Source organism: Myotis brandtii, unplaced genomic scaffold (genome assembly GCF_000412655.1).
Source record: "Myotis brandtii unplaced genomic scaffold, ASM41265v1 scaffold300, whole genome shotgun sequence".
Lineage (NCBI taxonomy): Eukaryota > Metazoa > Chordata > Mammalia > Chiroptera > Vespertilionidae > Myotis > Myotis brandtii.
In genome coordinates, this window is record NW_005361459.1 from 436975 (window position 1) to 462925 (window position 25951).

General features: G+C 48.2%; 1 protein-coding gene and 1 long non-coding RNA gene across 2 annotated transcripts in view; both read right to left on the minus strand.

Annotated features, from left to right (window-relative positions):
• The window catches only part of SLC22A23 (solute carrier family 22, member 23), a gene marked incomplete at its 5' end in the record, with an annotated part of 211668 nt that overhangs the window by 68984 nt on the left and 116733 nt on the right, over positions 1–25951 (minus strand). The window contains one exon of the mRNA XM_014542380.1: positions 1793–1961. Within this exon, the coding sequence (XP_014397866.1) occupies positions 1793–1961 (169 nt within the window). The remainder of the gene's footprint in view (positions 1–1792; positions 1962–25951) is intronic.
• LOC106726668 overlaps positions 19800–25951 on the minus strand; it is a 76988-nt gene continuing 70836 nt past the window's right edge. Inside the window, exon 2 of the long non-coding RNA XR_001362736.1 lies at positions 19800–20242. This is a non-coding gene — a long non-coding RNA (uncharacterized LOC106726668). The remainder of the gene's footprint in view (positions 20243–25951) is intronic.

Genomic DNA, 25951 nt, shown 5'->3' on the forward strand with positions numbered 1-25951 from the left:
AGACAAGTGGATGGCAGCTGAGGGAAGGTGGGAGAGAGACAGCACAAGTGCTGGGTTTCAGGGCCAACTGGGAGCCTCAGTTTTGTCATCTTCTCAGTGGGGTGGTCGATAGGAAGACTGAATGGTCTACTCTTTGTGTAGTGCTAGCATGTGCGTCTGGCATAGAGCAGACACTATATAAACATTTGTTAAATAAATAAATGCCCCAAAGTCCAAAACAAGCCCAGCCCGGCTCCGGGCGCAGGGAGGAACAGGAAGGGCTTCCTCTGACTGATTAAGGGAAGAGCTGCCCACTGCTTCCAGCTCTGGGGAAACCATTTCATTCTTTGCCCCTTATTTTTTAAATGTTTTCATTGATTTTTAGAGAGAGAGGAAGGGAGAGGGAGAGAGAAACATCGATTGGCTGCCTCCTGCACATCCCCTACTGGGGGTCCAGCAATCAAACTGGCAACACTTTGGTGCACGGGAAGACACCCCAACCAACTGAGCCACACTGGCCAGGGCCATCCTGCTGGAGGGAGCAGGATCTGAAACCTGTGTGGTTCCTGCAGGAGACCTCAGGTCTAGAAGCCTGGCAGAGGCGCTGGTGAGAGGAGGGCAGTGTGGCCGCTGCGCGATGGGGCCCTCGCCAGCAGATGGCCTTTAGGCTGCTCGCTGCTGCTGAGGCTCTTATGACAAAGTGAGCAAGGGCAGGGCTCTAGAGGAAAAGGCGCCTCGCTCACTGATTTTTATCTGCTGGGGGTGACAACCTGGGTGGTGGCCCTGGCAAAGTTAAAAGGCAGGGGCTTTCTTCTCCTCCCTGGCACCTTTGAAGAAAAGGAAGCCCCAGTAGTGCCCTCTCCGCTCTGTGAACAAAGCTGAGACACAACTGACTTTTTGCCAGACATCTGGTTGCCATTGGTGACGAAGGAATAGAAATAGCGCAGTATTATAATCTACGTGACAGTACCCTGTACTTGTGGGGAAGCAAGAGTGTTGGCATGGGGGGTGGGGGTGGACGGAAGGCAAAGAAAGAGAAGGGTTATTTATAAAAAGGTCAGGACACTCCTTTTTTCCCTAACAACTGTCTAAGAGTGGTGATTTCCAATCTCAGCTACACGTTAATCCCCTGGGAGTTTCAAAAATCTAGTTGCCCAGGTCATAGCTTAAAACCAGTGTGCTTAGCAGTTTCTTTTTTCCTAAAGTCAGCAAGCCCAAAACTTAAACCTTAGAAACTGAAAAGGTACACGTGGCCCTAAAATTCCTCCTGAACTTGTCAGAGCAGACTTTCCCCCCACAGGACCACACAGCAGCTGTTCTCAGCTCTGTGGGCCACACAAGCCTGGGTTGCAGCTGCTGGGTGGCGACCAAGGGCCTGGCATTGCCCCTCTGTAGTCCAGAGGAGACCAGGTGGCTTTGCTGAATTTCCTTGAACATCTCCCTATTGCTCCTCCCAACCCAAGGATCCCCCCTTCGCAAATCCATTCATGAAAATCACATCGGAATAACCCAGCGAATAGGTGTGACACCAGACTGAGAAGACCACGTGGTCAGAGCTGGCAAAGGGCACCCAGGGCTCATTCCAATATTCTATGCACTTTGTGTGGGTCTGAACATTTCCCAAGACAAGACATTTAAAAAATAAATAAAATAAAATAAAAAAGAGAGAGCAACATTCCCTCACAACACACAAGCTGACACAAGGGGGAGTTTGGGGATAGCGGGTCCCAGCCCTGTTTCCTCTGTGTCTCCCGGGGTGGGCGCGGCCTTCCGCGTGCGGGCAGCTGCATGGGCAGCCTGCGGGGATACTCACGACCAGTACAGCAGCATGAGCAGGAAGGGGCAGATGATGAGCGCCTGCAGCACCTGCCAGTCCCGGCACAACGCCGCCAGCCCAGGCATGAGGAGCTGCCCCGCCATGGCCACGAAGCTCGCCACCATGGTGATCATGAACCGTTTTCCAGGGGGACACAGCTCTATTCCTGGAACACAGAAAGGACAAGAGAGACATGAGTATCCTGTCCCTGGCCTGGGGGAGCCACGGGGATACCGGGGCCAGTGCACTTCTTAACCAACCAAGAACTGTCAAATCGGGGTTATTTGCTGGTCATCTGAGAGCCCTATACAGTAAGTCAAGTTAAGACCCTCATTTTTACAGCTAGATGAGCTGAGGATCAGACGGGGAAGGGAGCGAGATCATTGCTCAAGGTCACAGAGCAAGTCAGTGGCAAAAGAACATTATAATTCAGAGTTGCCTAGTCCAGAAGCTAGCAAACACTGCAAGGGGGCAGAGTGTTTGCATAGCACATTATTCCCACTTCTGCTCTCTGGAGGCCACTGCGTGTCTTGTAGAGTGGACTCTGTCGTGCCCGCCTGTCGCCACTCCTTCCCTCTACCAGGCTGTATTAGGGGACCCTCTCATTCTCTGCACAGGACACCCAGGAGCACCATCTGCTCACGCCCACCCACCTATATGTCCCTCCTTTGAACAAGACGAAACCCAAACAGTATAGCAGACTTGGATCTTGTGATGTTCTCATGGGAAGTTTCTCCTCCCCACGGGGGTTCTCTGCCCACTGTGACCTGGGTGTGATGCTTCCCTCTCTCTGGTCCTATCAGGTAGATACCATGGCGGGGGTGGGGGTGTCTGCTTGATCTTCACAGCTCCAAACAACACCAGTGTCTGCCTCCACTAAATGTCTACTGGATGGAAGGACACCATGGTCCCTCCTGTTTGCAAGAATCTAGGCTCTCAATTTGACCCGGAGTCAAAGATGGTCCCAAACTTAGATGGCAGCGCCCAGCTGCCAACCAGTAGAGACCCGCTACGTGAGCTCCCGAAACAGAGGTAAGTCCTCAACACTTGCAGCAGACAGCAGGGTTTACGTACTTTAGAACACACAAGTTCGTTTGCTCTTCTTCTCCCTAAAGCTGGCTTGCCTTTTTTTTTTAACTGTAGGTAAAATAAATCTTTTTTTAAAAAAGAAGACTCTCAGGAGAAAGTACTTTTCATGCATCTGTGTCTAGACACTGTTTGTAGGTCAGTTGCCACAGCCCATCGCCCACTTTCTGACTGTCTAGGGGCCAGCGCAGAGGTGGGGGTTGCAAGGCAGCGAAGGAGAACAGATTAAAGGGGAGAACAGACAAACTACACTTGCAGGACAGAATCAGCCCCACCAAGGAGAGGGCACCATGCCAGCCAATGCCTGCACCAGCTCATAGGGGAGAAATAATAACTCGATCAGAATTTCCATCCCCGCTCCGCACAAACAGGCATCATGATCCCAGCTACCAGTGAGCGAGAGAAACTTGACCTCCAGAGAACAGCGTCTAAATAATTTGGTTTCCATTTAATTAAGAAAACAGGATTAAACAGCCGTCTACTGGCCATCGGCTATGATGATGCTCTTTTCTACGCACAGGCCAGGCTCACTTCAAAGATGACCTCCCAGGGGGTTCAGGCATGCACGTGGGGTCTGGCATCTCTGCTCTTAAACATAGTAAAGCAATCAGAATCTTTTTAGAAAAGACTATCAGCTGCAGGTTCTAGCTTTCACTTACTCAGCCCGAGCAGTGGATTTGCTATGGAAATCTGAAATGGGCTTTGGGCGGGGTGGGTTCAGCGTCTGTGGCGCGGCACAGGCTCGTATCAAATGAGGAAATTTAGCACCTGCCTACTCAGGTGACCTTTAAACAAAGTCACAGAGATACATGATGCCAAAGCAGCAGCATGGCTTCACGTGGACGGCGCACGAAGCGGGTGCAACGGGCATGCCTTTCTCCTTAGTTTTGTGAGACCCGAGTAGGAAAATATCTGCAACTCCAGTTCCGCCCCACAGGCCCCCTTAGGGGATGTCCAGTCCCACACACTAACCACACCATGCACCATCACACAAGCATCACGGGCCGCCTTCTAAACCGGGGCTAGGTTGGTGGATGACGAAGGAAAGTTGCCCCGTGTGGGCCAATGATTCCAGTCTGACTTCTCACTCTCCCCTCCCTGCAAATGGGACGCCGTGCCCGGGGCACCTGTTAGTGTTACTGTAGATATGAGTTCGTGGCCAGTGTTTCCTCTGTGGGCTTCTCTTGTTCTTCTCCCATGAGTGGTTTGAGCAATCCTCTAACTCCTTGTACTTGGACCTGAAGCATCAGCAGCTCCTGGGAGTGTGTTAGAGGTGCGAGCTCAGGCCCCACCCAGACCCAAGAATCAGCACCTGCAGGTTATCAAGGTCCCCAGAACTCTACTCCGGAGCAATGGTCTTGCCTCCCCGACACACATCTCTGACAGCTGGCTTAGTAAAATCACTTCCCAACCTCTGCACTCCTGTGTTTGTAGGAATCCTAGCCGGGAGTTCACTGTGTTTTTTCAGGGTAGAAAGATACAGCTACATGGCATTTCAGCATTCCTGCAGGGGCGATGGAAAACAGCGATCTGATGTGAGGACACAGGCATGACACTTGCAGATAATCACCATTTTGCCTCAACTCACCAGAAATTCTTTCCAAACTGCCTGAAATCAACTACATTCTAAAGGTGGCTATAAGGATGTGTGTTTTTAAAGCAATTACCAAAGAACCACAGGCGCTTGAAGCTTGCCATTAATCCCATGTTCCTTCTGGGTGATGGGAATCGGGTTTTCTAAGTGAAAGAGAGGGAGAAATCCATCAGGATGTTAAAAGCCTACACCCCGGTGTGCGCAGGAGGGAGGACGTGGCAGGTAGACCCTCTCTGCCCACGAAGGGCCTGCCCAGCTCTGCACACGGCAGCGGTTGGTCAATGCTTCACACACTTCGGAGATGCTTCTAGACTCCTGGCCAGGCCACTGGCCTTGGTCTTGAAAGGCAGGGACACCTGCCACCAGCAGGGGATGATGTCCCCAACCCAGCCACCCTCGAAGCACCTGGGATGTGTTGAATAATAGGTCACCCACAAGCAGCTGTCCATGGCTCTGAGCTGCCAGCTGCCAGCAGCACCTGTGAAGGCCCAGGCTGCACACCCACGGTGTCATCACTTCTTAGAGCTACTTTCTTTGCCAATGGGCCAACTTCAAGTCATCTGAGTAGGTTTTCACTTATGGCGGCAACCTCTCCTTCGTTATGTAAAACAAAGGTCACAAAAAACTGTCATCTTAGGTGATGCATCATAGATTCGAACCCAAAAATATCTCAAGCATCTAGTGTGCAGCCCTTTCACGCATAGCTAAGAGCCTGGAGGCCAGTGCCAGACAGCCTGGGTTCAAATCCTGTCCCTAGCGCTTATGAACTTGTGACATTGGTTCAGCCATCTGGAGTCTGTGCCTCAGTTTTGTCATCGGTAAAATGGGCTGTTATGAAAGGATGTGTGTTTTTAAAGCAATTACCAAAGAACCACAGGCGCTTGAAGCTTGCCATTAATCCCATGTTCCTTCTGGGTGATGGGAATCGGGTTTTCTAAGTGAAAGAGAGGGAGAAATCCATCAGGATGTTAAAAGCCTACACCCCGGTGTGCGCAGGAGGGAGGACGTGGCAGGTAGACCCTCTCTGCCCACGAAGGGCCTGCCCAGCTCTGCACACGGCAGCGGTTGGTCAATGCTTCACACACTTCGGAGATGCTTCTAGACTCCGGGCCAGGCCACTGGCCTTGGTCTTGAAAGGCAGGGACACCTGCCACCAGCAGGGGATGATGTCCCCAACCCAGCCACCCTCGAAGCACCTGGGATGTGTTGAATAATAGGTCACCCACAAGCAGCTGTCCATGGCTCTGAGCTGCCAGCTGCCAGCAGCACCTGTGAAGGCCCAGGCTGCACACCCACGGTGTCATCACTTCGTAGAGCTACTTTCTTTGCCAATGGGCCAACGTCAAGTCGTCTGAGTAGGTTTTCACTTAAGGCAGCAACCTCTCCTTCATTATGTCAAACAATTAAAGGTCACAAAAAACTGTCATCTTAGGTGATGCATCATAGATTCGAACCCAAAAATATCTCAAGCATCTAGTGTGCAGCCCTTTCACACATAGCTAAGAGCCTGGAGGCCAGTGCCAGACAGCCTGGGTTCAAATCCTGTCCCTAGCGCTTATGAACTTGTGACATTGGTTCAGCCATCTGGAGTCTGTGCCTCAGTTTTGTCATCGGTAAAATGGGCTGTTATGAGCATCAAAGAAGCATAGAATGCCTGAACACAGTGGCTCCATCACTCGAATACAGCTCCACTGTCACCTCTCAACCAGGAGCCCTACCTTATGGCTATATGTTAGTTTTTGTAAGTAATAATACTATGCATCATTACCATATATAATAACATAATTATTGCCAAATCATTCGTGGGTCTCATTTGACCTCTTCATTCTTCACCAACCTGGTGAATTTCAGAGCAGGGCTGAGGTTTGTTCTAAAAAGACTGAGGAAGAGAAATAGCCTACAATGACAGTCTACACTCCTTCTTCTCATTACATTTATCTCATAGAGATTCTCATAAACCAGAAACAATCCATCAATTGAAAAACAGAACTAAGCGAATCCAAGGAAACCACCACAAAATCCGCTTTGTTAAAATCACATTTCCCTTAACACCTTAATGAAGAAGGCATAGAAGCCACTCCTACAAGCTTGATACACTTTGTCGATAAACAGAGAAATTACTGAAGGTTATGAGAATTAAATAGCACATTATTAAGACTTAATTGAGGCATTTGGCCTGTATAAAAAGGGAGCATGACCACAATCATCTGAGCTCATGGTGCAGGAGTAGCCCCGAGGCCCTCTGCGAGCTCTGTTGGAAATGTGGTGTTGGGGTGCAAGATCTTTTAGGGGCCTTCAGAAGCTTTCAGATTCTTATACTTTTCCTGGAAGAAAAGAAAGTAGTGCTGCCCAGATCAGTCACTTCAGGTGAGGAAGGAGGAAGGCGAGGCCCAAAGGGAAGTGAGGCATCAGAGCCCGGGTCATCAGCTCAGTTTGCTGAGTCAATGTTGCTAGGCTACGATCCCAGGTGTTCTATCAACAGTAATGCAGGCGCTGCTGTCAGGATATGTTGTAGAGGTGATTGAAGTCCACAGTCAGCTGATGTTAAGTAAAAGAGGTGATCTCCGATAATCTAGGTGGGCCTGACCCCATCAGTTGTAAGGCCCTAGACACAGAGCCGAGGCTTCCTCGCGGAAGACAAAAACATTCTGCCCGTGGACGGCAGCTTCACCCTGACGTGCAGACTCCCCTCCTGCCGGCCTGACCCCTGGATTTCAGGTCTGCCCCACCTGCCCCCACAATTGTGTAAGCCAATTCCTTGCAGGAAATCGCTTCCTATGTATCTCCTTCTGGTTTCATAAATTCTGCAATAATAAGAAAATACCACGATGGCTTGTATTGTGTGGGCAGCAGAAAGGTTGGGAGGGGCTGCTCTGTCCCACTGACTACCTCCCCCCCAGGAATCTGAGGGCCAATCTGAAAAGGAAACAAACACCTCTCCCAGGCCCCATCCAGCTGGGAAACTCCCTGATCCTACACAGCAGCCGCTGAGAGGCTGTGGACAAAATTTCCAGCACTCTCCCCCTTAGTGTGATGGCACCAAAGCAGAACCAGTGGGAATGACCACGAAGGGTTTGGAGGGTGCAGAGCCCCAGGGGTGGGTCCAGGTGGCTCCATCACTCGAATCCAGCTCCCCTGTCACTTCTCAACCAGGAGCCCTACCTACGGCTCCGTGGGCTAGTGACAAGCCCCTCTTGGGGCCAGGCTATGTGGGTAGTGCTCTGTGTTTTAGGCAAAATTGGGTCAGAACTGACAGAATGATATGGTGGTCAAGCTCCATACGACAGGATTCTGACCTTTCAGGAGCCTCTACTCATTGGGGATTGCTGCTGAGGCTCCTCAAAAAGAATGGTCTCTTCTGGGTGAGGGTCTTGTACCCAGCGGAGGTTGTGAGGGCACACATGGGGCGAGGTACCAGCTGTCCTCCTTCCTCCCCCACCAGGGCTTCTTTCTAACCAGGAAGCCCATGACATACCGTACAAATTCATGCAAGAGATTCCATGAAAGAATTGGAGAAGTTGAGCTGCTGGAAACACCAGCCAGAGAATGAGGTTTGCCATTCCCTTCCCACAGTCCCAACCCCTACCAACACACTGACCTAACTACCTGGTCACTGCATTTGGGAATTATGATGATCTAATTAAAAAATGTTTTTGGATCCAGTCTTAAAAAGATATGTCCAATCCTTCTATAATATATAAGTAAATAAAACACAATTCTTATTCTTTCTCTTTTTTAAATCCTTACCCTAAGATATGTTTTTATTGATTTTAGAGAGAGAGGAAGGGAGAGAGAGCAACATCAATGTGAGAAATATCATTTGGTTGTCTGCCGCACACCCTCAGACCAAGGATCAAACCCATAACCCAGGTATGTGCCCTAACCAAGAATCAAACCCGCAATCCTTTGGTGTACAGGATGATGCTCCAACTACACTAAACCACCTGGCCAGCGCCACAATTCTTGTTCTTTCTTAACACGTTAAGCGCCAGCCTATTTTGTCTTCCAGATGGAAAGTATAGTGTCAGTCACCAGTGACTGACTGGGCGCTTAACATGTTAAATATATTTTTTAAAAACCGTGGATATGTTTGCTACAGTCTATCTTTTCTTGGAATTGCTAAGTGTTCCTAGGTTCTCTAAAATAGCCCATAGGACTTTAATCGATGTGAGAAATATCATTTGGTTGTCTGCCGCACACCCCCAGACCAAGGATCTAGCCCACAACCCAGGTATGTGCCCTGACCAAGAATCAAACCTGCAATCCTTTGGTGTACAGGACAATGCTCCAACTAAACTGAGCCACCTGGCCAGGGCCACAATTCATGTTCTTTCTTAAATATATTTTTTAAAAACTGTGGGTATGTTTGCTACAGTCTATCTTTTCTTGGAATTGCTAAGTGTTCCTAGGTTCTCTAAAATAGCCCATAGGACTTTTCTGGATCAGAGTTGACTAGTAATGAAGGAATATGTGAAGTTGACTGACAATATTTACGGGAGGAAACGAGGAATGCGCTCCACGGGAGGAGAGGCTGAAGCCCAGACTGAGGGTGGGAAGCAGGGGTTAAATTCCCTCCCTGCCTCTTCCAGGCTGGGGGAAGTCACTCAGCCTCGTGTGCTCCTGTCTCCTGGTCTCTGAAGTAGGCAGTGTCGTGCCCATTCCACACGGTGCATGTCTAACCTCTACAGGCTTCCCATGTGCTGCTGTCCTTACAGCTGGTCGGCCACTCGGTGAGGATCTGGGTGGGCTTATGTCACTTTCCCATATGCTGCTGTCCTTACAGCTGGCCGGCCACTCGGTGAGGATCTGGGTGGGCTTATGTCACTAAGAGACTCACTCCAGTGAACTAAGTTCTTCCACATGGGACCTAAATTGTTCTGTGTTTTAGGTAAAATTTGGTCAGAACTGACAGAATGATATGGTGGTCAAACTCCATATGACAGGATTCTGACCTTTCAGGAGCCTCTACTCATTGGGGATTGCTGCTGAGGCTCCTCAAAAAGAATGGTCTCTTCTGGGTGAGGGTCTTGTACCCAGCGGAGGTTGTGAGGGCACGGGTGGGGCGAGGCACCAGCTGTCCTTCTCCTTCCTCCCCCACCAGGGCTTCTTTCTAACCAGGAAGCCCATGACATACCGTACAAATTCATGCAAGAGATTCCATGAAAGAATTGGAGAAGTTGAACGGAGGAGAAACAAGTCTCTAAGCTGATACAAGCACACACTCCTCCCATTAAGCTCAGCAAAGGATTCAACCACTTTTATTTCACACTCGCTCTATGGGAGGAGCCAGCCTGGGCAGTTTCCCAGGCTGCACTGCCCGGTTGCTCTGCTAGACCCAGACAATGCCCCACACAGGATGAGCCGGCTCAGCCACTGGAGGAGGGAGGCAAGGCAGGCTCAAGAGAGGCAACGTCTCCCCAAACTGGAGTCAAGCACCACGGTGAAATCCTATCCCTGGGATGGCCCGGGGAATGAGAAATCCATCAAAATACAGGGCACTGCTGAGTGGCCTGGCCAGCGCACAAGGGGGCAGCCTATACCAAGGCCGACTGGGCCGCTGCCACCAAGCTGACAGCCTCGTGGCAAGTACACACACCATTCACAGAAGCCACTTTCCCAAACTCGCCCTCCTTCAGACCGAGCCAGTCTCCCTTTCCTCTCCCACCCTCCTCTGTTAGCACCCAAACAGCTTAGAGGCGCAGGGCAGCCCTGGAGGAAAACCTCCCTGCTGAAGGGAAGGAAGCCAGTTTTCTCAGCTGGGCCTGGACGGGAGTGGGCCACGCCGTCACTACTGCCCTGGCCAAGGACACAGGCCCCAGGAGCCCTGCCAGACAGACCTCTGGACGTCAGTTGTGGAATTCCTTATTATAGCAGGAAGGCCTAAAATTGCTGGGTCATGTAGACTCAAATAGCATTTTAGGGTTTGACTGTGAAAGGCTGCTATTAACGTGGCAGCTCCGAATTGTCCCTTCCCCATAGGCAACTGCTTTCCCCTCTTAATTAGGACCTGCCAACCTAAAGGGATGGTCAGAATAGTCTGAAGGCTGTTTTCTCCTAAAAACTACGAAAATGTAAACATTCCCCAGCAATCCCATTCCAGTGTCTGCCAGACACATGGCCATTTTAATGCTCAAACGCAGAAGTAGCAAATGAGTTAGCTCTGAGTACCTATTTCGTCTCTAGTGCTGGGCTAAGTAACAACTCCCACTCACCGTGGGCCAAACACTCAGGAGGCATTTTCTTTTTCTTTTCTTTTTTTTATTAAAAATATATTTTATTGATTGATTTTTTACAGAAAGGAAGGGAGAGAGATAAGAGTCAGAAACATCCATGAGAGAGAAACATCAATCAGCTGCCTCCTGCACACCTCCTACTGGGGATGTGCCCGCAACCAACGTACATGCCCTTGACTGGAATCGAACCTGGGACCTTTCAGTCCACAGGCTGATGCTCTATCCACTGAGCCAAACCGGTTACGGCTCAGGAGGCATTTTCATGCAATAACTCATTTAATCTGCATAACAACTCTATAAGGTAGGTGTTGTTTTTATTGGCATTTTACACAAGAGGATCTTGAAGCTCAGAGTGATTAAGTGACCAGTCCAAGCTCACACAGCTAAGGAAGGAATGAGGTAGGAATGGAAGCCAGCCCCCCACTCCTCCCACCCTGTGCATCCCAGCCCTCTGCTGCAGGCAGGAGCTGTCTTCAGAGTCCCGGGTGGGTCTGGTCTCTTCCCTGTGCCCCGCTGGAATCTGGGCTCCATGGAGGCAACAGCCTGTTCCTCAGGGACAAGGAGAGCATCTGGCACACGGCAGGGGCCCTGCCCGGATAGTTGTCCAATGCAGAACTAACTGTGTAATGGGCTCTTCCTGTCTACTTTAGTCACTTTACCTGCCTTCCTCTTCCCTTAGATTCTACAATGGAACTGTTAGAGTCATGATGGCTGAGACAGTCGGTGACTCTGAAGAACCCAGTCTTATGTGGAGCTCGTCAGGGCCCACGCGTGCAAATGCTGATAAAACGTAAGAACCATAAAACTCAGCTACCCAATAGAAGCCATAAGTTCAGTTTCCTTTCCAGACAAGTTCTTTCTATCACCTCATGTTTTTTTATTTTAACTAATACGACAATTACTCAAAGTGAAGAATAGGGATTTAAATGCTCACTAGTCTTTCTGCCCAGCAGTCGCTCTGTTTACAGTGACCGATGTTCAGTGGTACACACTTAGGGCTTTAATGTCACTCAGACTTCCACGTTTACTCAGAGAAGAAATACCCAAGGAGAGACATGACTTCAAACAGCAGAATACCTGCAAGTCTGCGGAAATCCCTGCATTTCGAGTCTGCTCAGCATTTTCAAGCTGAGCGAATGAGCAGAGACAGGGAGTGGGTGCTTTTAGGGTTGAGGATACACTTTAGAAATTGCCATCCAGGTTTTCCAGCAGCCAGTTCCAATGTAACAGGTCTCAGTCCTCGTTTTCTGCTGTACTAACCACCTACGAATCAAACTCACATGTACTGGCTGCACGTGTGTGCATAATCAGATTGTGCATCCGAGCAAAAGGAGGCCTCACAGGCCTTCGGACGTAAGCCCTCAGAGAGTGAGACGGAATAGGTTGCAACCCTGCCCCACAGCAGCATGCACTCAGCTTCCCAGGTGTCAGAGGGCAGGGAAGGTTACCAACTTTTATTTCTCATCATCAGTGTTGTCAATATTGTCATTATTTTATGAGCTTGGCAAACAATGAGGAAATTGGGGGTTGGATATGTGATAAATAGAATATATCTCAACAAGAGTTCATAGTTTCATTTCTAAGTGTGGACGAAAGGGGCCAGATGCTAACCTGACAGACAAGCTCAGGGAAGGCCTGCATGGCGGTCTTGCAAACTCAGAGACCTAAAGTAACCACAAAGGATGGATGGTCTGAAATTAAACTTTAACTAAAAGCAGTTATGGTGGGTAGTCACCTCCTAGGCTGGTATCTTCACTGACAAGTAAACCTTTACCTTAACTGAGCCCATCTGTCTTTTTGCATCTATGATAACATATCCTTGAAACTTGTAACTTCCTGGGTAACATGTAACTTCCCTTTTTCTGGACTCCTTGGGGCACAACACAATTTGCTGGGCGCCAGGACAGATACCACAGATTCCTTCATTGTTATCATGTTAATTGTTCCTGCACCCACCTAACTATGTGTCTATCATTTTACTTTTTATCCAATCCCAGGGGTTTCCCCGTTTTGCTTTCTCCCGCCTCTCTAATCTATCACCAATGGATTTCATGTAACCAACCTACATCCCTTCCTTTGATTGTAATGTATAAATACAGATGTAACCCGCCATTCTCGGCAGCATTATCCCAACTGTTGAGGTTCTGCTTCCCGGCAATTGTAGACAGTTTGGCTCAAATAAACTCACAAAAATTCTTTACAGGTTTGAATGTTTTTATGTTAACATAAGTAACATCTAGCAATAGTAAATGCCTTTCACTGTCATGATTTCCCTAACTCAAGGAAGAATTATTAGCAACTTAGTCTTCCTAAACAAGGCTTTTCTTTTCCAACTGTTGAGGTTCTGCTTCCCAGCAATTGTAGACAGTTTGGCTCAAATAAACTCACAAAAATTCTTTACAGGTTTGAATGTTTTTATGTTAACATAAGTAACATCTAGCAATAGTAAATGCCTTTCACTGTCATGATTTCCCTAACTCAAGGAAGAATTATTAGCAACTTAGTCTTCCTAAACAAGGCTTTTCTTTTTTATCTTCTTACCTTCCCATCTTCTTTTCAATTTGCATTTAAAAAACCTTTTCTTTTGAAAGTTCATATAGTCACAAAGAAGACAGAATAGTTTAATAAGTCCATTCTATACCATCTGCTAAGGTCAGCAATTATTAATATTTTGCTCCTTTTGGTTCTTCTGCCCCTTTTTGCTCTTTCACTCTCTCCTGTAATATTTTAAATCAAATTCTTGAAATCATGTTATTTTAGTTCTAAATATAAATATATGTCTCTCTATAAAGAAGGACATATTCTTACACAAAGACAATGCCATCGAACTAAAAGACGGAACGGACATCACCCAGAACCACAGGAAGGCTGGCTGAGGAGAGACTCTTCAACTAGAAGGAAAAATAACAGCACACCGAGGCTCAGAGGAGGCGCAGTGTGGAAAATACTCAGGTGCGGAGGTGCGCGCGCAAAGCGGGCTGGTGGCTGAGAGCGCGGTTGTCGTTTTCGGTCAGGGGGGAGTCTCAGACTCTGAGCTCCAGATACGGGCGAATCGCTGGGGACTCGGACCCAAACGGGAGAAGCGGGAGTGTCTGGCATCAGTTGGAAGGCAGCTTTCCCTCCGAGGTTTGCAGCGGTTCCGGGGGTTCTGAGAAGCAGAGCCTCTGGGAACGGGACTGAGGGCACCATAACCGCTCCCTCCGCCCGCCCGCCCTGTTGAGCCCGCCCCGCCCAAGCCCTGCGCAGAGCCATTTGCCAGATCGCCTCAGGCAAAGGCTAGATTAGCACCTCCCCAGAGGACAGAAGTTTTCCGCGGCAGACACAGCTGATTCACACAGCCAGTCGGCCTGGTGGTCAAATCCCTCTAGTATTAACTACAACAATCAAGGCTCAACTAGAACAAGACTGCGCACAAAGACCACTAGGGGGTGCACCAAGAAAGCATAAAAAATGCGGAGACAAAAAAACATGACAGAAATGGAGGATATAGAGCTAAAAATCGCAATTTTGAGGGCTTGCAAAAATGTGCTAGAAGCTGTCAATAAACTTGAGGAGAGAGTCACGAAAACTAATGAGACCCTCGATGCTATGATAAAGAACCAACTAGAATAATTCTTTAATATTATTTAATATCCAGTCTGTGTTCAAAATATTCATTTATCTTGTAAAAAGTCCCTTCATGGTTATATTTTAAAAATCGGGTCCAAAAAAGATTCCTATGTTGCACATGTCTTAGGACAAACCCTTCCCTGCCTTCCCCCACGGCACTGTCCTGTTGCAGAAGCCAGATGGGACAGGCCATGGGTGTGTCACTCACGCAGCAGCACCCTGGGAGGTGTGCCAACTTCAAATGATGCTGACATGAATCAAGGGATTCCAGTGCTGGCGCCTTGGCCTCCCACGCTGGAGCTGCCACCGACATATTCCTACTGGCTTAAGCATCCTCTGGTGATCAATGCCACATCTGTTATTTCTTAGGGGGTGAGAGTGGTGATTTATTTTCTCATTCCACCATTCACTGTGCATTGTTTTTGCTTTGAATTATTTTGCAAAGAAGAATGTTTATTCATCAATGAGGGCTATTTCTTTACCCAGAAATATAGCTAATTCAGAAGAGGCTGCACTATAGAGTCATGATCTCCCTGGATAATGAGTAATTTCACACGTCCTATCAACTTTTCCAATGGCTCCCACTGCACTTGGAGCAGAAGTGGTGTCTTTCACAGCAACTGAAGACCTCACTTGATCACCCCCGCCCCGCCCCCCGCCCTCCGAGCTCATCACCGGCCACTTTCCCCCTTGGTCCCTCCACTTCAGCTCACTGGCCTCCTTGCTGCACTTACTGTCTGTTCCCTGTGCCTGGAGTATCCTCCCCAGAAAGTCCTGTGGCTCCCTCCTGCCTTTCCTCAGGTCTCTGCCTGAGGGTCCCCTTGTTAGGGAAGCTCTGCCGGACCTCCCTGTGCAAACTAGCGATCCCTGCCCCTCTCACTCCCCACAGTCTCAGTGATGAGGTATCACAGGGGAGCCAGCGTCTCTGGAACCATGTTCCTGGGGCCCTTCCGCAGGCCTGTGAATCAGAAATGGGGGGCTGGGCCCAGCCACGTGTATTACAAAGCTCTGCAGTGGCTCCGATGGTGCCCAAGCTTAAGAACCACTGCAGGGGGCTTTATAAACATACCACTCAGTTCTCCTAATAACCCTGTGAGGTAGGCTCTACTTTATCATCCCATTTCAGAGGGGATGACACACAGGTGTCTGGGCCCCGCCAATGGAGATTCTGATGCAGCGGGCTGGGCAGGGTTCAGAATCCGCATGTGTAACAAGTTCCCTGGTGACGCTGCAGGTTCGGGGGGCCACATTGTGAAAACTGGTGCTCTGAATACTGTAGGTAGAGTTTCATACATAGTAACCCTAAACTCCCATAATTAATTCCCCCTTTGCAGCATTAGCATATAAAAATAAAACAAAGCTACATTACAGGTTATAACACCTGTTGGCCTGCTGATCTCAGAGTGACCATGTCATTGCTTTTTCCCATCATCAGACGTGTGATTTGTTTTTTTCCATTGAAGAAAATAGTTCTTCCAATGTCCAAAGGGCAAGTCAGGCGGAGGCACAAAAGACCTGAAGTTGCAAAGAAATTAGACTCACAGACAATTTCAGCTGAAAGGAAACCCAGAGAATACCGACCAGGGATGGCGGAGTCTGATGCCAGGCAGGTGAGAAACGTGCCAAACCGACCTGGTGGAAGGGGCGGGGCTGTGGCAAATCCCCGAGTGCTTGCCCAGTTTAAAGGCCTTTAAATTCAATTAGAAAATAAAACACTGTCTAGGTCACACAAAACATGGCAGGGGTCAGGGGATGGCCACACAGGGCAGCCTGCAGGCGCAGGCGTCACCTGACCTGCTCGCTTTACGAGGGGAAACAAGGTCACAGAGTTGGTTGGTACCAAAGGCTAGACATGAATTCCAAGCCCGGGATCTCAGGGGAACACGAGTCGCTGGATTGCTGCTGGTTTATTTTTAAATGGAGATTACAATAAAAACAAGAAGCAAACTCAATGTGACATAAGGCAGTTAAAATTAGCTCTCTCCTCCTCCACCAAATCAGGAAACCCCTGTGTGCTAGATTCACCCGACAACATCAGCCAACTGAACAAAGGGTCAGAGAGCCAGCAACTGTGAAGGGATTTTCAGGGAGCAGGTCCTTGGGGAGGGGCTGTCCTGCCAGAGGGAGCATGGCGTATCCTCAGCAGGAGCGGCAGCAGGACCCGAGAAGCTCAGAGACCCAGGGCCACCTTGTCCCAGGGCCACCTTGCTTCTGACAGTTGTTGTTCCATGACATGTTTGCCTTCGAATCTGCTGCACATGGGGGTGGGGTGGGATGAGAATTTTGACACTACAGGGCATTGGGTCTCAGCCAAGTCCTGCCCGGGACTTGGGGACAATGCCCCTCTGTGGCCAGCCCCCCTGTCCCATGTGGGAACCAAGCCTCTGAGGGCATGGTCTGCAGTCCCCTCCAGGGAGCCCAAAGGTCACACGGCAGTCACCACACCCACACACCCACGCCCGCTGTGCGGACAGTGTGGGCTCGTGAATAGATGCTGAGTAACACATTTGTAACCTTCAAGTATCAGAATCCTCCTCTGTTTAAATCCCGCTGTGGGCGCAGCTCCTCACAGCTCAACTAGAGCTCACAGCTCAGGACAGCGCCGCACTGTGACCCCACTTACTCATAGCTGTGTGCCCTTGAGGCAGCCACTTACCTCTTAAACCCTCACTCAGAGCCTTCTCCTCTCATGGAAGTCAGGAGCGTGTCTCTTTGTGGGGGTTGGGGTGGGGGTGGGAAGGGGCTCTATCTCTAAAATGTACAAAGTTCTAACCCCAGGACTGAAGTCTGGTGTGGGGAGCACTACATTGGTGCCGCTCTGCTGTGCTCCAGGAATGGCTGTTGGAAGCTATCGAAAATGTGTACACAGAGATTTGCACCTCACCCGACTCAGCAGTTAAGCAAATGTTCCCAACAAACTGGGAACCAAAACGTCCTGGGGGTCACCCACTCCAGGCGGTGGAGGTAGGAGAGGGCGCCCCATCACCGTTCCTCTTCCATTGTCACACCACACATTTCTCACCAGGGCGGACTGCTCCAGCAGCGTTCAGGGAGGCTCTCCTTTTAATTCACCCGACACTGCGGACAGATGGCTGCACCTAACGCCAGCTCTGTTATATTTCAACGCTGCTGAAAATGCCAAGTCAACCAGGCCGCCTCCTCCTGGACCCAGAGCACTCAGTAGCCACATTCTAGCTCAGGGGTGGGCAAACTTTTTGACTCGAGGGCCACAATGGGTTCTTAAACTGGACCGGAGGGCCGGAACAAAAGCATGGATGGAGTGTTTGTGTGAACTAATATAAATTCAAAGTAAACATCATTACATAAAAGGGTACGGTCTTTTTTTTTTTTTTTTAGTTTTATTCATTTCAAACAGGCCGGATCCGGCCCGCGAGCCGTAGTTTGCCCACGGCTGTTCTAGAACCTTGGATTCTCCTTCCTCTTATGCCTGTCAGTGTCTCCCCCACAGCCTTGAGCTCCTTGAGAATGAAAACCACGTCTGCTCCTCTCTGCATGCTTCTTAATGTGTAGTACTGCATTCAGCACCTATCAGATGCTCGGTAAATGCCAAAATGACAAAAACAAGAGAGACACACATTTCCATGGCAACCAAAGAACTGGGTCAATGAGGAAAGGACTGCAGCTTGTATTAAGCACCTTCACACGAGGGCATGAAGGTCTGTCATGAACAGAAACTCCAAGTGCTCTGCACCAAACACAAATGCATGGAGCTCCTCAAAGCTGCCGGCACAGAGAAGCCAGCAGGCTGCTGGGTAGAGCAGCTCCCCAGCACCCACCCGCCCCCCCCATACTGTGGGTACTGCTGCCCAGGTAGAGCGTCTTGGGACAGTAAGGGGCAAGAGAGAGCCCCAGGTGAGAGCCCCAGAAAGAGAGCTTGGAAGTGATCCCTAAAGTGAAACCCGAGAGATGTGGCGGATGACAGGAAGGGGAGAGAACACTCCGGCAGAGGGAACAGCGGGTCAAGGGGAGAGTAGCCAGTCCTTCCTTAGGTGACACAATAGCTTTGCACATATTATTCCCACTACAACTAAAACCCATGTCAGCCTCTTCCCAAATTTTGATAAAAATGACACCAGAATGCTTTTCCCAACCCTCCCCCTCGTCCCCAATCTGATAACCCAGCACCATGTGCACAGGCTTTGATGGAGGCCGAAGATGATCCGTCTTCAAAGACATGGTCAAGCTTTGCTTTTTGCTACCTGTTCACTCCCGAGGGGCTGCCCAGTTCCCAGGCCCTGGCCCCTTCCCTTCTGGGGCGAGAGCCTCAGCTTATCAGCTCACAGTGCTCGAGAATCAAAATGACTATCCACTCGCGTTCAGTCCACCGTCCCTCCTTTTGTTTCCCACAGGCTCTCCCACAGAACAAGACGTCCAAGAAGGACAGCCTGGCGAGGGCAGTAGAAAGAGCAGAAGATTGGAAATTGGTAGGAATTTCCATTTTCCAAGTACCAGCTGTGTGGCATTAAACAAGGTACTCGACATGCTCGTGATTCTCTTATGAGATGATGACAGACACTGTCTGGAAGACGTGGCATGAGAGTGAAATAAGATGATACAAGGCAAAACGCCTGGCATGTTTGCCTGGTGCCCTGACACGGCATATTAGTGTAATAATTCCAGGATGCAGGTCCACAACCACACAGAGTCTATAACAAAATGCCTCTGCAGTTCCAGGTGACCCTGATATAAATACGCTTTTGTAAAAGGTGATTACCCCAGTGAAAGTTGAAGACTTATTTTTGCATAAGAATGGCAATTTCTAGAGTGACTGGATTTCCAACAGCAGTATGAGGGCCTTTCTTAATGATCCATTGTATAAAGGTGAAAACCGATTTTCAAGGTCCCACGTGAAAAAGATTGAGACAATCACCATAGCGAATGCAGAAAGCAATCCTTCTGAGAAATGGAGGGGCCTTCTGGGAAAAGGACCCGCTGTGCTGGAGATGGGAGAACAGAGAGGTTTCTCAAGGTGTTTGCGGTTTTGATGCAATCATTTCGGAAGGGACACCTTTAGTGTTTGGGAAAACAGAAGTGGAGGCAATAGAGCTTTAAAGTAATTCTATTTGAAATAGTGTTTCCCCACTACATTCCTTCTTTAAGGATAGAGCTGAGTGATCAGAAGCCTCACACTTAATGTTCCACTCGTGCGGGGGCATCTTCATCACACAGACACATTCCAGTCGTGTTACACTATTCAGAACGACCTGCTGTGAGCTTAGGGATGACTTGGCTCCTGAGAGCTCTTGGTTCTGAAGGAAACATGTTCAGGACACACAGTACTTTAAAGAGAACTGTCACCCTACATCAAGGCCTTGGAGAGACTGGCCAGATTCACAGACACCCTTGGGAGGGTTGGTGGGAAGAGAATTTCTCAGAAAGCATTCCCTCATATCAAGTTGAGAGAGAACATGTTAAAGACAAAGGATTTAAAGTTTTAAAAAACCCTGCCATGGGATTACAATTTTTTGTTGTTCAAAAGACTTTATTGTGAAAGCCTACCTTTAACATGGTGCAAGGAGAAGCTCATTTGAGGGCACCCTTGAAGCTCCTTTTCAGTAAAACAATTATCAGACCTCACCAACGTGTTTTATGGTCCAGAACATAAAAGCACAGAAACAGTCATTCTGTGACTCCCCACTGGATATGATGCTGCAGCCACTGGTTAATCTCTTCTATGGTATGAGGTGAATTCAAATGTAAATGCTGCCACAAAAACAACCCCAGATGTCTAGGGTAAGTGTTCAACCAGCACTTCTGATTCATGCTGGGCAGCCTTTGACAACGTTGACTGCAGAGAAAGAGGCAAGACAGCGGAAACCAAATGAACAATTCATTTATTTATCATCTTTGGTGACCAGAGCTTTCCTGCCAGCATCGGGGGTGGGGCAACGGGAGAGAAGAAGCCTGTTTGGCAATAAGATACAAGCAAAGAAAACTGTAAGACATTGGTTTGGGAAAAAGAAAATAAAATTCAAGTGATGTGCATTATGCAAAATAAGTAATGTAAACTCTTTGAAAGTTAACAGATTTTTAAAAATCATATAACTTAAGTCTCCATGTACTTCTCTCATTTCATAAACAAATCCCAGGGCCCAAGTGGTTAAATATATTTTAATTCATGGACAGAGGAAGCAATCTGCCCAATAGAGTTTAAGAAGATAATCCAAGTTTAGTAACTGCTCACTACCATTTTGTTCATTTAGGTAAGTAATATGGGTTTAAAGGTCAGATGTGTCTGTGTGAAAAATTGTTTCCAGTCACCATTTTGTTCTAAGATGTAACCCTGAATTTCAAATCAAACTCATTAGTGCTTAATATTTTAAAAATATGTGTCTCCTTAACATATTTCAACTCCTTCAAAAAGTTACTGTGTCTAGCAAATTGAGATAAAGCAAAATTGAAAGTGCTAGTGTCATAATTAGCTAGTTGTTAATAATTGGAAGAGAGCAAAGGGGAGGCTAGACGTTGTAAGCATGGTCATCTGGGCAGCTTCACCAAGAAGCTGTAACTTCATGCTCCCCAGGGAATCACCGGCCCATTCCGCAGATCCCTGGGGGAAGGGATTGAACAAAGGGGTAGATGGGCGCATGCACAGTGAAGTCAGGATGACACAGAGAAGTGCTTGCCTGTCAGTCTGACCTGGGAAACAGATAATTGCAAGTGGGTAAAATCCAATCCTTAAGGATTAATTGTTTAAGCTCCTGGTTAAAATCTCCAGACAAAGAGTTCACTCTCTCTTGCCTGTTCTTGCTTTACGCATGCCTTCTTGCTCCTTTCCTGCTCCGTGACCTGCATGCATCCATCCTCTCGTCATCGCCATGTGGCCTTAAGCAGCTACATGTCCCAGGGTCATGCGGACTCCACACGCAGGACACTGGACTGGACTTTAATATGGACCGGAGACTCTGGGCAGAGGCCTTAATTCTAGCCCTGTTGAAGACAAAATTGGACTTTTCCCAATGGTGGGATGGAGGGAAATGCAACACTGGAAACCCAGGGGTTTAATTTCACGAAAATAAAGACCACCCATCCTCCCGGGCCAGTGTCAGGAAATTCCTTTCCTTGTGACATCACAAGAACTCCACTTCCACCGGTAACAGATGGGGACACAGATGGCACCCCACTGATAACAAAAGGAGCGAACCATTTCATTTAGGCAACTTGGAAATTGAAATGCAGAATACAGTACAGTCCTGGGCACTAAAAGCGAGGTCACCCTGGATCACCCCCCTCTGTTTGTTTTTTCCAGATGCAGAGGTCCTGGAAACAGTGCTCCCCAAAGTGTGGCCTCCTGACCTGCTGAGTCAGACTCCCTGGGGCCCTGTGCCAGACGGAATCAGATATTCTCAGGGGGAAGCCGCCAGTCAGAGGGTGACAGGGCCCGGGAAGGAGATCTTGCCGCACAAGGAAGCCCGTGTCAGCACATAAGTGTCAGCACAACTCCTGGGATTTCTCATCCCCCTCAAGCCACCATCACACAAATAACACCTTCACCTGTGAGTGTTGGCGAGGAGAACTTTTCCTCTATCCTCTTAAGTCAGTCACTGGGGGCCCATGAATTAAACTGACACAGATGAAAAAGAGAAAATACAAAGTTTACTGAGGGAGGTTTGTATGGGAGTGGCAGTGGGCCCACAAAGAAAGTGGCTAGAAAAAGCAGTTAGAATTTGGGGCTTATACACCATCTTAGCTCAGGGAGGGAGTTGGGATTTCAAGGGACAAATAAATGGTGGGAAATGATTGTAGAACAGATGAGGGAAGCTAGTGGGAGGCAAGTTTGTGTTAGCAAAGGCTGTTCATGCAGTTCCCATCTCTGGTGACAGGAGCCATCCTTTCCCCTGAAGTAAAGGGGGACTTATAACAGCTGAATTGTTTTGAAAGGATCTGCTCCTTTAGGCAGTCAAGGGGGTGCAGAGCAAGCCTCATCTTTCATCTGTTGATTCTCAAATGCCTTTAGCTCAAAATAATGCTTCTGCCACAGTGGTGTACTGGGGAGCCTTCACTAGCAAACACAGTCACCAGATTGCAACATTTATTCCCACCCGCATTCCTGTCGTGTAAACAAGAGTTACTTGCATTTTACAGGTGCGGCGCGCGTGTGTGTGAGTGTATGTGTGTGTGTGTGTGTGTGTGTAGGGGGGCAGGAAGGATGCTAAGAGGCTGGTTACCAAACAGGGCCCAGGTCATACGGTTTCTAGTATTCAGGACTTGAATTTAGATCTTTTAATTTTAAAATCAATTATCCTTTAAGAACAAAGCAAACAACCTCGCCCTTAAATACATACACAAATTCCCTTGATTCAAACATACAGTTTTCCTTTCAGTCATCTCTTTTCAATAGACTAGCACAATTTGTCAACACAACCATTAAGGAGACCAGCCTCTAATAAGCTAAATTTATGAATGATGGCTCACTCTAGTGTTGGCTGAGACATAATTAAATACTCAGCAACCAGCCAGCGGTCTAAGGACCATAGGTTGCTCTTGAATTGTCCATCTGCTTCCAAACATAATGACACTCGGTGATTGATGACCTCAGGGGCTAGGGTGTAGTTCAACCCAGTGAAGAGCTAATCATTATCAAACACTAGTGCCTATTACAGAGCAGACTTACACAAGAAAAAAACCATTTCATCAGAAAGGGACAAGCAGAAGGTACAAGACGGCAGAAGAAGAAACTTACTAGTACATTCCATATTTAGGATATCATTTTCTTCAGTAAATTTCAGACTTGGTTCAGTAATTCCTAAGATCTTTTAAGAGGATGTCTGCTAAGGAATGGCACATAAAATAGAATACGCAGCCCTGTCTCTGATGGTGTTGGAGAAATATCCTGGCTTTGGCAGCTTTTTCTTCCAGACTGCAGTGCTCAATATGGTAGCCACATATGGCTATTTAAACCTAAATTTAAATTAGTTACTATTACCTCAATTAAACTTTTAGTTGTTCAGTTACACCAGTCACATTTCAAGCATTCTATTGGACAGCACTGGTCTGGAATCTGATGGTAAAGTGTTGAAATGAAGAGGAAATGTTGCCAGCACTCCCCAGGATGTTTAAGTAAGAAGGAGGGAAAAATGAACTTAAATATTTTTATTAAAAATATTTCAAGTATATTGAAAAAATGAAGAAATAATAGAGAACACATGTGTGCCCAATGTAAGTGTCAAATATTTACATTTAGCATCCCCTCCCCCAACTCTTTTTTCAGTGAAAATAATAAATAAAACACAGATATGTAGAAGCCCCATGGGAGCCCGTTAACAGGCTCAATAAAGAAATACCTTGCTGAAAAGTTCAAAGTGTATTGGACAAAAGCGATGGTGCCCGGACATAACCACGTGGAGAGAGACCTGGGCACTGGGACCACATGGCATGGGGCCTAAGTGTCCTGGAGAACTAACAACAATTCTAGAATATTTGGAGTTCCACTGAAGGTGAAGGCAAAACTAATGTGAATCCACAGAATGATGCATAAAGATTCTTTCTCTAAAGGTAGAAACAGAGAGTGTGTCTTGAAAAAACCAATTTCAGACATTAAGCACATAAAAATAAGTAATGGTCAGGCAATCACAAACTCCTTCAATGTCAGTGCCAGGAGCCCCGCGGAGACGTCTCTCTAAGCTTGTAAATCATTCGGTAAATTTTAAGTATCAGAAAACAAGGGGAACCTTCACTGAGTAATCGCCCTTTACACAGAAAATAGAGATTTATTGTCCAATACTTGACAAAGATCCATGGCTAAGTCTGCAATAAGTATGTCCCTATGTCATTTGCTGGTTTCGTCAGAATTATTTACACTCTTTCATTTACTGTCACTTCTATTCTATTCTCCAATCCAGCAGACCCCAGGCATGAGCATTCATCTGAAGGAAATAGTTTCCCTTGTGTAAACAACTCACTTAAGTTACAAAGGAAGTGCATGGAGCCTACATTTCTAGAAACATGGTGCTTTTGCAGGGCAAGATGTGGGACCTGTACTGATACAGACTCAAGATGGCATGCCCCATTCTATCACAAATGATCATATAATAAAACTGCCCTATCTGATGCTAAGCAGACTTGGTTTTACCTTTCTAACCTGTTAGACAGTCTGCTGTGGCCTTCTTGGGCATTGCAGAACATACCATGCGGCCCCAAAGTGACATGGTACCACACTTGCTGCTGGCTGTTCTATTGCTACTAAAGAGCTTCCTCTTCAGCATTTAACATGTTCCACTTACAGCTTAGGGCGGTCCAACCTGGTCCCACTGAGGTCTTTCCTACTGCAGTTGCTCAGAGCCAGAGATGGCTCCTCTCTGTCAGAGGGCATGGGCTCCCTCCAGTTCGTGACCTGCCCGAGTTGTCTTCCCCTCAAGTTCCAGCTGGACACCTCTGCTTGTCAACCTGCAAGTTTCTGCCATACCTAAAACTCAACACCCCACATCTGAAACTCATCTCACCTCCCCACCCCCACCCCCATGGCAATCCTTCCAGCCATCTCCTAGTGTCTGTTCAGGACACACTCAGTCCTCAGGTTGAGGGCCTGGGGGCCTCTTCCTCCTCCTATCTGGACTCAGTCTTTGGAACCATCAAGCTTTCTCCCTACAAATCCTCTCAGATCTGACTGTCCTCCCCATTTCCATGGCTACTGCTCCAGCTCCAGTGAGGTCCCTTCCTTCACGGTCTGCCCTCTCCTGCCACACAGCTGTGGGCTCATTCCTAAACAGCCCGGCAGCTCTTCAAAGCCTGCCGTCAGCATCCCTTCTGATGTTCGCTGGACTCCCAGCACCCGCAGCCACTCTTCCACTGTGCCTGCCCCCACACTCGTCCCCTTCCAGTCTATCTTCTGTCACGCCTTTGCTTACCCCAGTCCTCCTACTACAAATCTTCTGCCTTTCTGATTCACAGGACGAGTGCTAACTTACTTCTAATGGCAAAACTGTCACGTATGGAATTCACCTACAACAGGAATCAGTCATTCCCTGGGTAACAGGAAGCACGACCCCACCACCACATGGATTCCCAAACCCCTTGGCCTCGGCTGGATCTCTCAGATCGCAAAGCTGTTTCTCTTTCAAACTCCCTTCTCAGGAAGCAGCATCTGCGCTCACTCCCGGCTCATGCAGACAAGCCTGCTTGTCACTGTCCTCATCCTCCCAGGCCTGGCTACCCTCTCTCCACCGCCATCCCCAATCCATCTCTTCTCCCTCTTTGCCTGCCCCATTGGTCTGTTGTCAACACCTGCCTGGCTGGCTGCAGTGGACTCCTCAGGGCCCTCCCACCTTCCAATTTCCCATCTTCACTTCAGCTGAAGTTATCATTTTGGGACACAAATCTGGTATTATTCCATTATCTCTCGAATCCCTGCCAGAGACTCCCATTTACCTAAGATGCTCACTCCCAGGTCTCACTGAGGTGTGGCTGAGGAGTCCCTCTATGTCTGCGCTGTCTTGTGCGGTCTCTTTCCACCCCTTAAAGGCCCGGCTCTCCCAGCCTCGGGAAGTGGGGCTGAAGCCTCTGCCTGGACACTGTCCTCCTGTCCTTCCCCCGGCTGAGCCTCCAGGTCCCTGCTCCCTCATCTAAATCAAGTCTCTATATGTCCTTTCTTTCTTTTTTTTTTTTTAAATTAAT